Raw genomic sequence first — 13,421 nt, forward strand, 5'->3', positions numbered from 1 at the left:
ACAACAGAAATAAACTATAATAAACTAAAATAAACAATAAGATTGTTTCACTTTACCCACATCGGTAGTAAAGGTCTGTTCAGTGTTGTCTACACAGGAAAGTTTCTTCTTCGTAGTTTACAGCAGAGGACTTTCCATCATATTCTTAATAACAAAGCACTCCCCATCCCAGCCTCCTAATGTCAAGGACTCTCCATCATAGCCACCTAACATCAAGGACTCTACATCACAGCCACCTAATGCCAAGGACTCTCCACCACAGCACATAACATCAAGAACTCTCCATCACAGCCATCTAACGTCAAGGACTCTCCATCACAGCACATAACATCAAGAACTCTCCATCACAGCCATCTAACGTCAAGGACTCTCCATCACAGCCATCTAACGTCAAGGATTCTCCATCACAGCCTCCTAACATCAAGGACTCTCCATCACAGCCATCTAACGTCAAGGATTCTCCATCACAGCCTCCTAACATCAAGGACTCTCCATCACAGCCATCTAACGTCAAGGATTCTCCATCACAGCCTCCTAACATCAAGGACTCTCCATCACAGCCTCCCAACATCAAGGACTCTCCATCACAGCCACCTAACATCAAGGACTCAAGTGAGTCGCATATGAGGTGTTAGCGAGTCCTTGAGTCTTACATCAAGGGAAATGTAACATGCACTCTGGCCTAGAGCGATGTCACACAACCTGAGTGAAGAGGCCCACACGCAGCTTGTGACGACCCGTCCAGGCTTTGACGTATGAAGCATCTGATCCTTACTAGGGAAGACATCCGAGCATCGATGACCATCAAAGTAACACGACGTCTGAGAAACAAGAAGATTTTGAATCTGTTTCGAGCGAGACCCAATGACCCTGCAGGACTCACTCGTCGACCACGGGAAGGACTTGGTCGATATCTTAGGACACTGACAAGATTCGACTCGTCACTGACGAGACACTGACGATGTCTCTCCTACTTTGACAGAGTAAGATAGCTTCTATAGAAACTAGTGTGACATTAAACACTTAACCACTGAAGGTAATTTTGCTGTTTTTACTAGCTCAGGTTATAGGTACATACATTGTATAACAGAAGTATTACATATTGTAGAGGTACAATACATTGTAAAACAGATGAATTACATAGTCAATCTTGAGTACAAGTCCAATATATCGTCAAGTATTCCAGTATTCATATAGTAGTTACAGAGTTCAGCATACCTCAGCCCAGGGAGGGCGAAAGTCAGTCAATATGGGACGGTCTAGAATATAATGTTCAAGAGAGTGCATGTTTTCTCTTTCACAAAGTTGATACATTGTGTATTCCACATTTGGGTTTTGACAAAGCTGCCAGATACGTCTATATCCCAGGCGTATTCTGGCCACTATAACATCACCTTGCAGAGTTCTTGCTCTATTAATTCCATAAATAAATGTCTCCTCACGATATTTATCATAATGTTTAATGCTACAACTTTCAGGTCTTTGCGAATTTCTTAGGTCAGTAAGAGTTTCATTAGATAATTGTTCAAGTATTCCCTTTGTCACTTCTAATAAAAGATCAATATCAATTTCTACCACTAGTTTTCTACATGCTGTTTTTGCAAGCACATCATCATTGTCATGCCTTGAGATACCAACATATGATGGTATCCAATGGAACGTAATTTCAGATCTCTTTTCTTTAGCAGCTATGTTACGGCCACTATGGGTCGCAACCGGGTTCTTTGCTGGAGGAACCAAAGTACCGATCCGACCCCAAGTTGGTAGTGGCTTTCAAGGAGTGAGCTTGGTAATGCAAGTAAAACACAAGGGGGGAGTTGAAAGGAATACGACACTTCATCAATTATCAATATATTCACATATTATCACTTTCCCATCACCTTAAATATTATCATAAACGAAGTACTACTACACTGATATATACACATGTGTCGCTCTCATAGGACACTAAGCGCTCCTCGATGCTCATGCAATGCAGCCTTGTCAACTTCCGTGTTTCCTCAACACACAGTACCGTCCTCAACCAGTACTGGGAAACACCAACGAGTCTACCCTAGCCATGGGCCAGCCTATCTACAGTCTCACCAGGTGCTCCTTGTGAACGCCCACAATCACTCTCCAGCCTGGTGCTGACAGAGAACATCAGCCTGGCGCTGCTGGGCCTCTACACGAACAAATACAAGGGTAGCGAACCCCTGTGGCAGGAGCTTCTTGCAACTAGCTAGTTACACTCCTCTGTAGCAGCTGACTGTCGGTCGTCTCTTCCTCTAGCCAGTCCCGGGATACGCCGAATTCTATCACTGCCACTTCACAGTAAACTGGTCAGTACTGGGGGCACTAGGAAATACCACTTACGGACTCTGACATAAACATACAACTCCTCCCACAATAGATGGCGTTGATTTTCTAGGCGCCACCTCACCAGAGGTCAGCAACAGCGACTCTTCGGGCTGACCAGGGCAGGAATCTAGCGTCTCTTGCAGGTATCATACTGCCACTATCAGATGGCGTCGTCCATTTTGTGGGGGTTTAGGGAGCAGGCTCACAGATGGCGTTGACGTCGCTGCTCCATGCTCCGACGATGGAGTTGGGTTCGTAACAAGCTAAAACATTAATTGGAATATCACTGACTTTGTTCTGGGTGTTACTACTATGTGCGTTCAATGCCAGGAGTGCACACTACGAGTCACAGTATGTAAGTCCACTGCCTTTGTCTTTTAAGAATTCACTGACAAGGTATATACCTGCATGTTCGGTTTGAGTTGTACTATCCTATGTACGCCAATCATTGACGCGCTTCATTGCTGTATGTACAAGAAACGATTGTTTAAATATATTGCATGCACATCCGGTACGTCTTCCACCTTCTTCCACAGAACTGTCGGTATAGCATTGATACACATCGTTACCCATAGCCTGGGTACTCTCAGTGATGCTTTTCAATGTTAACTGTTTTATTAATGTAGAGTGAACACTATTTTCTAGGGTGTATTTACAAAATAAACTGATAGATCCCAGTAATTCCATGGATTAATTGGTTGATTTATCATTAATTGAGTTGGATACATATTTAATATTTTGACGGAGTTGGCTACCATGTAGAACCAAAATGCATAATCAGATTTCGTTCTTCTTCTATAGACTTTAGGTGAGTGTAGCATATTAGAAAGTTTAGCTTGAAACTTCATGTGTTGCCGAGATCTACTCAATGCCTTCACGCCGAAAACTGTGCTAATAGACAAAATTATCTCACTTATGGTAGGCAATTTTAACTCTGCTCTCATATTAACAATTCTCATGGACTTTGAAACCACTAGGAATAGACGTACAGCTTCATTTTTCAAGGTTTTAAGAGATTTTAGCTCTTTGTCTGTATACAGTGTGAGATGTAGAGCATTGTAGTCAATCACGGAGTATATAAATGATACATAGAACATTCTAGCAAGTCTCACGTTAATTCCATGATTGACACCAACAAGGACCCGCAAGGGCTTTAATCTCTCCCAGTGTCTCCTCTTGAGAGAAGAAAGGTACCCAGGGTCGTTAATGGGGACACCAAGGTATCTGTAAGACTCGCAGTTCTCAAGTGCTCGCCCATCTATATGATAATTGGGTGGTGAAATACCACATGGAATGTGGGCACGAGTTTTCTGTACAGAGATAAGGAGGCCACATTCCTCAGCTCTAGTAGCAAAAGCGTCGAGCAGAACTTGCATTCTAGGCTCGGAGGCAGCCTGTAAACATATATCATCAGCATAACAAATGACCGTGTCTTCATTATTAGTTGGAAGATCTTTAATAAGTTTATGCATCAGAACGTTGAACAACAAGGGGCTGAGGACCCCTCCTTGATGAGTTTCCAGATCAAAGTGTTTACTCTCTGTGCTTTTAACACCATTAAACAAAACATATGCTGTTCAATTATACAAATAGCCCTTTATACATTTCAGAAATTTTCCTTGTATTCCCAGCTCAGCAAGCTAGTATGATTTCCCTGTTTGCTGTATCAAAAGCTGCAGTTAGGTCAATGAAGACTGCTTGGGGAAAGCTTCAATATGTGCGAAGTACTCAGCAAAACAGTGTTGTGTACTGAGCCCAGGCATAAATCCAAACAGTTGGGGTGACAAGTGCTCCTGTATACGATACATGAGTCGGTTAAGAACAATGCGTACAAGCACTTTACAAACACACGATGTTAGAGATATGGGTCTATAATTATCGAGTGTGGTTTGGGGATAGGAACAATTACACTTTTTGTCCAAGCATCAAGTAATACTCCTTCACTTTAACTCATTCTATATAACACTAAAAGTGGATTACCTGGTACTTGTGAGACTAATCTCAGTAAACTGTAAGTAATACCGTTCTCTCCAGGAGCAGTTGATTTGCCCATCTTTAGTGCATGATTTAATTCCCATTTAGTTACATCATTAAGGTCCGACACGTCGATAGCTGTACAGGTAAGATTGATGGTTCGTTATCTGTTGGGGCGTGTATCATTAAGTTTGTGCTGTATGTTAATTGGGAGTGAGTCGTAGCTCGATGTTAGTGCCCAATGATCAAGGAGAATGTTTGGTTGTTCTAGTGGGCTGTGGTGCTGTGGTTTGGTTGTTTTAGTGGGCTGTGGTGCAGTGGTTTGGTTGTTCTAGTGGGCTGTGGTGCAGTAGTTTGGTTGTTCTAGTGGGCTGTGGTGCAGTGGTTTGCTTGTTCTAATGGGCTGTGGTGCAGTAGTTTGGTTGTTCTAGTGGGCTGTGGTGCAGTGGTTTGGTTGTTCTAATGGGCTGTGGTGCAGTAGTTTGGTTGTTCTAGTGGGCTGTGGTGCAGTAGTTTGGTTGTTCTAGTGGGCTGTGGTGCAGTAGTTTGGCTGTTCTAGTGGGCTGTGGTGCAGTGATTTGGTTGTTCTAGTGGGCTGTGGTGCAGTGGTTTGCTTGTTCTAATGGGCTGTGGTGCAGTAGTTTGGTTGTTCTAGTGGGCTGTGGTGCTGTGGTTTGGTTGTTTTAGTGGACTGTGGTGCAGTGGTTTGGTTGTTCTAGTGGGCTGTGGTGCAGTGGTTTGCTTGTTCTAATGGGCTGTGGTGCAGTAGTTTGCTTGTTCTAATGGGCTGTGGTGCAGTAGTTTGCTTGTTCTAATGGGCTGTGGTGCAGTGGCTTGCTTGTTCTAGTGGATTGTGGTGCAGTGGTGTGGTTGGGTTGCTTCTAGAGATTTTTCGTATCTTTTCCCGAACTTCAACAAGTGTTGTTTGAACAGAAGAACATAAGAGTGAAGGTAACTGCAAAAGGCCTATTGGCCCATACGAGGCAGCTCCTATTAATATCCACGCTCCTATTTATATATTTGCTCATTTATACTTTGTAGGAACTGTTCTCAATGTTTATTTCGTATAACGTTGCTCATGTCTCTCACCTCTTTATTTGTGACAAGAAATGCATGCAAGTCACCTTGTGCTTTGGTTCGTTTGTATGTATCTCGAAGCTGCTTTACCCGTTCATGTTCTTTAACAAATACGGGGTCAAGGACCCACTTGGGTGGTGGTAGGTGTTGTCAACTTCTGCTAGGCTTACGGCTTGTTCCCCAACACACCCATGTGTCGTAGCAGGTAGTAATTGTTTCAATGAGATCTCTGGAGAAGGACTGTACATTTGTTATTGTGTAATCTTGATACCATTTTCAAATACAATTAATAAAGTGGTTGTGCAAACTATATGGAATATTAATTTTCGGTCTCTGATGTCTATGAGGTACATCACACTACACCTCATAGGAAGCAGAAAGTAGGGATGCATAGTGATCACTAACCAAGTGATTTACCAACGAACATTCCATATTATGTTGCTGAACATAATATGGAATCTGTTTGTCTATATTATATTGATTATGTAACGGGTTTCTACTCATTACCAAGGACATAATCAAGTCTGCCTTCCAATAAATCAGTTTGAGTATCCGTAGTATACACAGTTAATCTATTGTCATAAACATATTTGATAAATTTGCATCCATTATCGTTGTTAGTTCTGTCTCCCAGAGAGGGAGGATAGGGAAGGATAGGGAATGTGGTGAAGGATAGGGAATGTGGTGAAGGGTAGGAAAAGTGATGACGGGTAGGGATGGTGGTGAAGGGTAAAAAAAAGTGGTGAAAGGCAGGGAAGGTGATGAAGGGTAGGGAAGTTGGTGAAGGATAAAGAGGGCGGTGAAGGGGTAGGGAAGGTGGTGAAGGGGTAGGGAAGGTGGTGAAGGGTAGAGAAGGTGGTGAGGAGTAAGGAAGGTAGTGAAAGGTAGGGAAGGCGTTATAGGGTAGGGAAGGTGGTGAGGAGTAGGGAAGGTGGTGAAGGAAAGGGAAGATGGAGAAGGGTAAGGAAGGTGGTAAAGGGTAGTAAAGGCGGTAAATGGTAGGGAAAGTGGTGAAGGGTAGGAAAGGTGTTGAAGGGTAGGGAAGGTGATGAAGGGTAGGGAAGGTGATGAAGGAAAGGGAAGGTGGTGAAAGGTAGGGAAGGTGGTGAAGGAAAGTGAAGATGGTGAAGGGTAGGGAATGTGGTGAAAGGTAAGGAATGTGGTAAAGGGTAAGGAATGTGGTGAAGGGTAGGGAAGGTTGTAGAGGGAAACTCCAGCGGTGACCGGGTAGCGATAATAGTTACAGAGGTGAAGACAGTAATTGATGTCGATGGTTACAGTAATGAGGACGGCGGCGAGTGCACTGTAGATGGTTATACAGTGTTGCTGACTGTGTGTAGCAAGAACGGTTACAGTACTGATGGTCGTGAGTAGGTAAGAAGCTTACAGTGAGGATGATATTGTGTAGAAAGATGATTAGAGTGCCGATCACAGTCATTACATTGTAGTAATGACTGTGTCGTGAACCAGTGCATCTTCTCTTGCCCTTGTTCTCAAGGACTCCCGTGTAATTACACTGCATAAAGTAATTACATATTAAAACTACGTTTCAATTTCTCAAAATCAATTTTATTTAGATTGAAATACGTTCTTTCACACAGTATTATTATAAAGCGAATTAGTGGCTCTGTACACGGTAGAAGAGCCCGTCTTCTGAGGTTGGGTGAGCCCGTCGCCAGCCGTCTCACTCGAAGGTGATGCCCTGGGCGCGCTGCTCCTCGGCGATGCGGCGGAGCTCGGCAACATGGGGTGGTTCTGGGGGCGGCGTGGGCAGCAGGGAGGAGTCTGGGCGGAAGCCGAACTCGTCGGCCACGTAGCGAACCTCTTGGTAGCTGCCGTCATCCAGAGGTAACCTAGGACCGGGGGAGGAGGAGACGGGCGTGGTTATTACGGCGCCGAACGGGGAAGGGGGTACAGAGTGTAGTCGAGTATACTGCGTATATACCTGATGTAGTGAGTGTGGGCACAATGACTGTATATTTGTGTTGGTGGTGTTGATGATGGTTTTGGTGGTGTTGGTGGTGTTGGTGATGCTTGTGTTGGTGCCAGTGTTGTGTGCGTGTGAGCACGACCAACGAGTAATAGGCTGGGAAGAGTGTGAGTTCGTTGTGTGCCCCAGAATACACGGTAATCCGGATTACCATGAATTCGATTCAGGAAGCGTGGGCTGGATGTGGGTGATATTACTGTATAATGTGCTGTTAGTGCTGGCCAGAACCTCGTGTAGTGAGAGTGTGACTCTCCTGCTGTACCTCAGTGTTGGACAAGGTAGTGAGGGCCTGGGATTTAAAGTAGTCTCTCGCTCCATGAAATATGTGTGTATTTATCATTAGTATTTGCCATTTGTGCCTGCAGGATACCGAGCTATTAGCTCTTGGACTTCGGCTTTCTAACCGTTTATATTTTTCCTCTATTATGTCTGTTTTTATTATACTATTATTATAATTACTACATATATTTCTCTTTATCACACGCACACACACACACACACATCGCCAGGAAGCATTCTGGGGATGCTAAGTGAGTAGGCGCATCAGGTGAAAGAAACTCTGTCCATTTGTTTCTGCCTCTGCTGGGGATCGAACCCGGGTCCTTAGGACTACGACCCCAGAGCGCTGTTTACTTAGCCGCGAGGCCCCGTGTGTGTTATTGTATGCGTGTGTTGGTAGGTGTGTGTGTGTGTGTGTGTTCACCTAGTTGTATTCACCTAGTTGTGCTTGTGAGGGTTGAGCTCTATTCCTTCGGCCCGCCTCTCAACTGTCAATCAACTGTTACTAACTACTAATTTTTATTTTCACACACACACACACACACACACAGGAAGTAGCTCCGTAACAGATGTCTAACTCCCAGGTACCTATTTACTGTTAGATAACAGGGCCATCAGGGTGAAAGAAATTCTGCCCATCGTTTCTCGCCGGCACCCGGGATCGAACCCGGAGCCACAGGATCACGTGTCCAGCGTGCTGTCCGCTCGGCCACAGACTCCCCGACATATATACCGTTGTGTGTGTGTAAATGCATTTGCGTATGCTGGGCGCCTGAGTGCCTATTGGTAAGAATTTGGATCCTTGTGTATACCCACACCTGGAACAAAGGCCCCCAATCACCCCAATCCTCCCACCCAATGATCAGACTTCAGCAGCACCACTCACACCCGCCACCAACAACCAACAACGAGACAATGAGCGCCTCCTGGCGCCGCCTTACCAGTAGCTGCCCTGGATGTTGCTCTGCCCCTCAGACCCGGCCACGCCGGAGGCCTGAACGTTGATGCCGTTGTCTGTCTCCAGAGCGTAGTTGAAGTTGGCGTCCCCTTCGTTCACCCGTTCGTCGCGAAGGACCTGCACGACGGGGCGGTCGTCCTGGGGCTTTGGGGCGGCGACGACGGCGGCGACCAGGCAGGCGAGGACGACCTGTGTGTATGCGGGAGTGTCACTGTCCAAACATTGGCTGTTAATGAAATACAGGAATTTTATGTTGCATTTGTATACTAGGAAGGCGGACGAGGCGTGTAATGGAGGCCAGGTCGCGACACACACTCCAGCAGCTCTACTTCTTTTGTCCACCGCAAGAACGACGCCCGTACTAGCCCAGGGGCGCTGGTACTAACCCAGGGGCGCTGGTACTAACCCAGGGGCGCTGGTACTAAGCCAGGGGCGCTGGTACTACCCCATGGGCGCTGGTACTCAAGGTCTCATTCACTCATTCATTATGAGGGAGGAAACTTGTGCAATAGCAACAACAGGTAAAGCCAAACTTGCTGTGTAATCCACACATAGAAATAATGATATTGGTGTTTTTTGTTTTTTGTTTTTTACTCAGGTGAGTACATGAACAGACGCCGTCAGCTTCCTGTTTCAAGACTGAGAGCTTTCCCTTCCCATAGCTCATGGTCAGCCTCCCCCACTATAGTTTCCCCTGGAACACGACCATGCCATTGGTTTCACAACCAGATACCCCAATTACTACTGGGTGAACAGGAGCAAACAGTTAAGGATTGGCGCCCAGTCAATCCTCCCTGGACAAGATTCGAACCTACGCCAAATTTCTCACGAACTTTGGGACGAGTGTGCTACCTAGGCCAACGACTGACCTATCCCCAGGATGCAACCCACAACAGATACCTATAACTCACGAGTATATACCTATTTAATGCAGGGTGAACAGGTGTACAAGATGAAAGGAATCAAGTCCACATGTTTCCGTCCAGCACGGGACCCGATCCTCGGACTTTTCTCTTGTGAACTGACTCCGGTACCCCACCGTAACAGCAAGACAAGGGGGGGGGGGAATGGTGCCAGAGGACAGTCCCCCCTACTGTTATTTCTGATGATGCAAGCAACAGTTACTGGTAGTGCATGAAGCAACACGTTTTGTAGAGAGGTAGCAAGAGAAATGGATTGGGGTGTAGCCAGAGAAATGAATTGGAGTGTAGCAGGAGAAATGGATTGGGGTGTAGCCCGAGATATGGATTGGAATGTAGTAAGAGAAATAGACTTAAGAGATCGGAAGAGAAATGGATTGTCGAGGTAACAAGGGACGTGGATTGGAGTGGTAGCGAGAGAAATGGATAAAAAATGTAGCAAGTGAAATGGATTAAAGAGGAAGCAAGCGAAACGGATTGGAGCCGTAGCAAGAGAAATAGATTTAAGATGAAGTATGGTAATCGGATTCGAGAGATTGCAAGAGTAATGTATTTTAGAGGTTGCAATATCAATTTATTTTAGAGGTTTCAAGATAAATGGGTTAGAGAGGATGCACAAGAAATGGATTGGAGAGGTAGCAAGAGAAATGAACTGGAGAGGTAGCAAGAGAAATGAACTGGAGAGGTAGCAAGAGAAATGAACTGGAGAGGTAGCAAAAGAATGGATTCGAAAGGTAGCAAGAAAAAGAGATTGAACAGACAGTAAGTGACATACATGATAAGCTGAGAGTGGGCGTTAGAGTCTAGTAAGACAGACAAAAAGGCTAATTACTGATAGTGAAGGCTGAAGATGGTGAGACAACCGGATGTAGAGTAGTGCCAACAAACATTGTTGAGACGATGAGTCACAATAACGTGGCTGAAGATACACACACATCAAAAGATGGGGAGACGACGACGTTTCGGTCCGTTCTGGACCATTATCAAGTCGGGGGTTGATAATGGCGACACACACGACTTGATAATGGTCCTGGACGGACCGAAACGTCGTCGTCTCTTCATCTTTTGATGTGTGATTTAGTCATCAAACATTGTTGAAACTGACTGTAGTAGGTGGTGGTGTTGTTGTTGTTGTAGCGGCTGATGACAGGGAATGTAGAGACAGGTAGTAACAGTAATAGTTGTATAGGCTAGTGACGGAAGGTGATGTTAGTGGTTGTTGTAGAGACTGGTGGTAGCAAGAGATGCTAGTAGTGACGGTAGAGACTGGTGGTAGCAAGAGATGCTAGTAGTGACGGTAGAGACTGGTGGTAGCAAGAGATGCTAGTAGTGACGGTAGAGACTGGTGGTAGCAAGAGATGCTAGTAGTGACGGTAGAGACTGGTGGAAAGACAGAGAGCAGCAACTGGTTACCAACAGTCGTGTAGACTGAGGCTGGAGGTGTGAAGACAAGCGTCCTGACAGCGCAGGCAGCGACAGACCAACACGAAAGCACCAAGCAACATAGCAACATAAATAAACAAACGGCAAGAGAAGAAGTGGTCGTCCAAAATAATGACGAAGACTACTCAGCTAATGCAGCAACGTTAACGACACTGGCAGAATGACACAAACTCGTTTTTTCTTGATGACCAAACCAGCACACACCAAAAGAATAAGAAACGACGACTTTTCGACTCGATAATGATCCAGGACGGACCGAAACGTCGTCGCTTCTCCCATCTTCAAGTGTGTGGTTTGGTCATTATATCTTCAGCTACGTTACTGTGACTCGTTTTCTCTTCCCTCTTGCTTCAGTCTTCCTCTTCACTACCATTTCTTTGCCACTCTCCTCATTTGTGTACTCACGAGCTTCATGTCTAGCGTGTTGTCGGGAGACGCTGGAACGATGTGTGGGTGGTGGAGGGTCGACTTTATATACCAGACGCCGCCTCGACTTGCCCCGGGGTGCAAGGTCGAGAGCAAGGAGAGAGTGAGAGAGAGTGAGAGAGAGAGAGAGAGCTGGCGGAATGATGGGGAAGTTTGCACACACGATAATGAATGGGGTGAGGAGGAGGAGGAGGGGGGATGGCAAGGGGTTCAAAAAACATATAGTGCCTGCGGGTTGAGACTCTATAACGAGTTTGGAATGATGGGGTGGAGAGCGGGTTGCGGGTGGGCGGACGCGGGTGAAGGGGACGATTATGTTCCCCCTCCCTCCCTCCCTCCCTCCCTAACCCCTCCCTCCCTAACCCCTCCATCAACGTCTAGCCTTCCTTTCATTCACCTTACCGCCCCTCCCTTCCTCTCTGGCTGTCTTCCTCCCTCCCGCTTTTGCTTCCTCTCTTATTTAAACCACTTCACCTGCCTCATTTGTACTTTCCTTTACAACTACAACTTCTTGCCTTTTCTTCACAATCCCCCTATAGGCCTAAACAATAAGGAAAATAATAGCAATATTGTGCCTAAACAATAATTTGTCCTTTATTCTCATAGATTTATAAATTATCATTATTTCATCTACATGAAGCCCCTCACCCTCTCTCCCCACACCCCCTCTCCCCTCACCCCCTCTCCCCACTCCCCTTCTCCCCACACCCCCCTCTCTCCACTCCCCTCCTCTCCCCAAACCCCACACTCCTCTCCCCACACACCTCTATTACCACACCCCCACTCTGAACACCTTGGCTCCCCCTTCTCCCTAGCCAGAGCCTTCCCACCCCCACCTCCTGAGATCCGGTCGAAGGGCGACACGAGTTCACCCCTGAACGTCAGGTCAACCTATGGGGGTCTAACAACGGGACCTCCCGAGCACTCTGACGACACTCCCATCCCCTCACACTCCAGACAACACACACTCTAAAACACACTTTACAGTGGGGTTTAGATGAGATTTTAGAGTGCATCTCATAGAAGTACTTATGGAGCATGCTTTATATCAGCAATTACACGGTACTTTAGAGTTCTCTTTGTAAAAATACGAAACTTAGAAAACAGTTTGTAAACGACGTATTCGTGGAGTTCTTAGATAACACATCACTGTAATGCTTAGGAGCGGCGTTCGTGTTATATTTTTACACTGGAAACACTTTGCGACGTTCTGCAGAGAACAATTCGTGCAAATTTTGGGTAGAAATTTGAAAGATATATCACTTTTCAATAACTTTTTTTATGTAATTTGGATGCCATTCATTAAACGTATTGATAAAAAGCATAAGGCATGGCTTGATTTGAATTTTTCAGAATTTGATTATGACTTTTTGAGATCAATTATTTTGAGACTTTTAGAAAACTTGTTAAGATTTTTAGGAAAAAGCTTTTAAGACTATTAGATAAACTTTTTAAGTGTTTCTAGTTAATATTTTTAGTTAACTTTATAGGACTTTTTTAATAAATATTTATTGAGCACTTTTGTGGTCCTAATATAAAATAAGGAAACCTTTAAGAAAAGATATAGACGTACAAAAGTGTTTTTGGCAATACATTAAATAACATTTAGTGAATACTTTTTGACAGAATTTTAATAACAAATCAAATAAAACTTAAACACATACTTAGCAAGTATTTTACGTTTCCTTAAGCTCATTATAAAATAAATTTGAAGACTTCTAAGGTAAGCTTAAAAAAAATAGCAAATGCAGTTGAAAGAAATTTAAAAAACAATAAAAAGTACACACAGAAATCCCAATAGCGTGATGCATCAATGAACAAATCCACAAGAGCCGTGTCGAGGATTCGAATCTGCGTCTGAGAGCATCCCAGACGCTGCCTTAATCGACTGAGCTGCGACATGGTCAAAAGAGTTGAAACCACAAGTTTCAGTAGAACTTCTGGTTTCAACTCTTATGACTATGTCGTAGCTCAGTCGATTAAGGCAGCGTCTGGGATGCTCTTAGACGTAGGT

General features: G+C 44.9%; 1 protein-coding gene across 1 annotated transcript; it reads right to left on the minus strand.

The window, feature by feature from the left end:
• Positions 1-6,938: 6,938 nt before the first annotated feature.
• On the minus strand, positions 6,939-11,429 carry LOC123772309 (cuticle protein AMP2). The gene is made up of 3 exons (XM_045765398.2): positions 11,387-11,429; positions 8,602-8,807; positions 6,939-7,244 (listed from the first exon to the last, which is right to left on the minus strand). The coding sequence occupies exons 1-3, from the start codon at positions 11,393-11,395 to the stop codon at positions 7,076-7,078; spliced, it is 384 nt and encodes a 127-aa protein (XP_045621354.1). The 5' UTR covers positions 11,396-11,429; the 3' UTR covers positions 6,939-7,075.
• Positions 11,430-13,421: the final 1,992 nt, after the last annotated feature.

Source organism: Procambarus clarkii, chromosome 69, assembly GCF_040958095.1.
Source record: "Procambarus clarkii isolate CNS0578487 chromosome 69, FALCON_Pclarkii_2.0, whole genome shotgun sequence".
NCBI classification, from domain to species: domain Eukaryota; kingdom Metazoa; phylum Arthropoda; class Malacostraca; order Decapoda; family Cambaridae; genus Procambarus; species Procambarus clarkii.

Coding starts and splice junctions, on each gene's coding strand:
- LOC123772309 (XM_045765398.2), bottom strand. Junction 7,245..8,601: donor AACATCCAGGGCAGCTACTG/GTAAGGCGGCGC, acceptor CCCCGGTCCTAG/GTTACCTCTGGATGACGGCA.